Raw genomic sequence first — 3,096 nt, 5'->3', positions numbered from 1 at the left:
ATCAAATCTTTGGTATTTCAAAATTACCCTTCAAGTATTTGCCAATTTACCTTCTAAACCATATGGCAAATGTTAGACATTTTACATCTTTAGACATTTTACAAGTCTTCATCACTATCCATTAATCTCTCTCCAGCAGCTAAATGAATCAAATGGGAATATTCTCTGTATTTCCATTAAGAAAATCATAAGTTTTAAAGTGACTAAGCGCCGCAATAATTAATTAAGCACGCTTTTTTACTAGTCTTTGAGATCCAGATTTAAAAGAGAAAATAAAGGGAGATATGTAAAGAGAGAAACATTCTTGGGGTATTCATGGCTCTTAGTTGAAGGATAGAGGAAGGAGAGGATAGAGTAGGAATTTTACACTCATTTCTCAGGCATAATGGAAGTAAGGGGATGATATACTCATGAATCTAGTATAATTTGAGGGACTAATTGTTAAATAGAAAGATCTTGAAAGGCAAGTTTAAATATCAAAGATTTGACGGGCATATGTAAAAAACCAAATCAACAACAACAACAACAATAACAATAGATAACAATAAATGCAACATAGTTTGCCATCTTGGATACAAGTCTTTTTCCTTTATTAAGTCAATAATTTTGTCTAAATAGTTGAGGGTCTACAATATGTGAACATGGACACATGACTCACTTTGAAGTGTTTGTACACATTAGGTGATCACCATTCATCGAGTATCTCAAAGAAAAGAAGCCTTACTAATATCATCTCGTACTTGCCTGCATCTGCACTTGTTGAACTGCTTGTCTAATCATCTGATCCCCAACAATACTCTTGCAAACTCTCAAAAAGTTTTCCTTGGTCATTTCCTGAGACTATTGACAGAAGATTTCAGTTCACAAAAAGATAGCTACATAGAGAGTTGACTTTACGTAAAGACTAATAGGTGGTTAAATGATTCATGAATATTTATAATTAATATTCACTTGCTTATCACGACTTCATACAAAATAGTGCTTAACAAATGGTTAAATTTTATGTCAACCATAGAAAATGGCATCAAAAGAAAGATGGGTCAATATCGCTATAAAGGATGAGCTGATGTATGTAATCAGACAACTACAGAGGGATATTATGGCAACAGCTGCTAATCTACCAAATCGCACAATCATTTATATTAAGGTACAAATCGAAGGATCAAACTAAGACTCATGACAGATATGACAAATAGGATCATATGACAGATAAATAAAACTATATAAAGAGACAAAAGTACAAAAATACATGTGTATTCCAATTTTCTTCAAATCATAAATTGTTAAGGAAAGACATCATTATGTAGGATTATCCTGAAATAACACAAGAACATAACTAGGGATGTTAGGGTCTCTATTGTTCACAAAATGTTTTCATGAAAAATCATTCCTATACCACAAACATTCATGGTGAGTCGGTGACTTACCAGAACTAGAGAACATATGGGACACACCTCAACTCAAGCCTATTTCTCTTCAGTCAACTCAAAATATGGTCGAAATAGAGTCCTGAGCCTTTCACTGGGCATTCTTGTGGAAAAAGGAAAACTGGGGACAATTAGCCTAGCACATTAAATGTGGATTTGCAATTTAAATTGCTATTTGACACATATTGTGCCCCAGGGAAAATGCAAAGGCACTATTTGTAGAGGAACTTGTAAATGAAGGGTGATGTCAGTATCACCTCATGAGGAGAGAAGGGTGGGAGCTAACCACATTTTATGTTCCACTAGTGCATGGTTCACTTAAACTGTAAATTTGGCATAACATTCATATGGTTGGCATAAAGGAGGCAGTTGCTAGTAGGAAGTGACTTTCCCTGGTTAATGCTGACTTCATTAATATCAGTACTGGCACCTGACCATTAAGATATTTCAAATAGTATCATGTCAGACCTACCTTTAATTTAGAAAATACAGCTTGAAGCTGCATGTATCTATCTTTATCAACATGAGGTTGCAAATTCTGTATCATCTGTTGAAATGGAATGGAAGCAGGTGTAATCCACTGAATGGAGTTATTTAATTGGGGAGCAGCAGCTCGTTGTTGATTGTTAAACTGCTGCTCCTTGTTCTTTTGGCTCACAGGATGCCGAGCACCCTCAAGGGTTGGAGGAAAATGAGAAGAATTTTGCTCAGAAAACTTGATCTGCTTATTATCAACAAATTGAAGAGGATTTGCTGCACTCTGTAGTTGTTGATCAATAGACATTTTTTCTGGTAGGAACTGTTTCTTGTCATGTTCCAGGTGACTCTCAGGGCAACATTGATTATCAGAACCAGATACATGATGACTTGATTCTCTCTGAGATATATGCAGCTTTTCTCCATGATGCTGTATTTGTTGTGGAAGACTGTTCCCTTGATCAGAGGCCTGCCAGTGACCATATTGATGCTGTGATGGAGAGTTGCTTCCCTTAGATAATGCCCCTAAAAATAAAGGTCAAAGGCGTGATACACGTCTGGTTTGAATTTGTGCCACAAAATGCATTTTTTTCAGTTATAACTTACAATACAATTTCTAAATAATCCATCTGGAAGTATTAAATGCATATACAATTGCAATTTTCTTCTGCATGTATAACATCGTATAAACTAGAAAGCATAAAAAACCAGATTCTAGATGCTTGTTACATCAATTTTTTTTTCTTCCAGTTGCACGTAATTAAATTATTCCAATGCCCTCAGATATACATCCTTCAATATGTTCTGAATTCTGATATAAACTTGAATACCTTAACCCCATTATATATCAGGCAATGAATGTAATCATGCATCACAGTTTTGGGATCAAAAAGAAAGATCAACCAAAAACCAAACAGTTACATGAAAATATCTAGAGAACTAAAAGATAACATCCAAAAATAAAGATGGAATGCAAACTGCCACAATAGCCAAACTACATCCAGCAATGCCAAAATCACCAACTCTATCACAAAATGTCACCTAGCTTAGGTGCATCCAAAAGATATAGCAAAAGTCATCTGGATAAAGTAGCTGAATCCAAGTATACATGGGAGGGGAAAACCTTCTCACAAGTCAAAGCGCCTGAAGCTACATTCTATATGCATGATTTCTGGACCGTGATGACTAAGGT

General features: G+C 35.3%; 1 protein-coding gene across 2 annotated transcripts in view; it reads right to left on the bottom strand.

The window, feature by feature from the left end:
* The window catches only part of LOC109848626 (transcription initiation factor TFIID subunit 4b-like), a 21,841-nt gene that overhangs the window by 14,668 nt on the left and 4,077 nt on the right, over positions 1-3,096 (bottom strand). For both annotated transcript variants that reach the window (XR_002248849.1, XM_020418235.1), the window contains exons 3-4: positions 1,900-2,429; positions 745-840 (exon numbers count right to left, since the gene is read on the bottom strand). Coding sequence is in view for 1 of the 2 variants with exons in the window: in XM_020418235.1 (XP_020273824.1) it covers positions 745-840; positions 1,900-2,429 (626 nt within the window). In the remaining variant the exon portion in view is untranslated. The remainder of the gene's footprint in view (positions 1-744; positions 841-1,899; positions 2,430-3,096) is intronic.

This window comes from Asparagus officinalis, chromosome 7 (genome assembly GCF_001876935.1).
Source record: "Asparagus officinalis chromosome 7, Aspof.V1, whole genome shotgun sequence".
NCBI lineage: Eukaryota > Viridiplantae > Streptophyta > Magnoliopsida > Asparagales > Asparagaceae > Asparagus > Asparagus officinalis.
The sequence above is the reverse complement of the archived record's forward strand: the minus strand, read 5'-3'. Positions and strand labels throughout refer to the sequence as shown.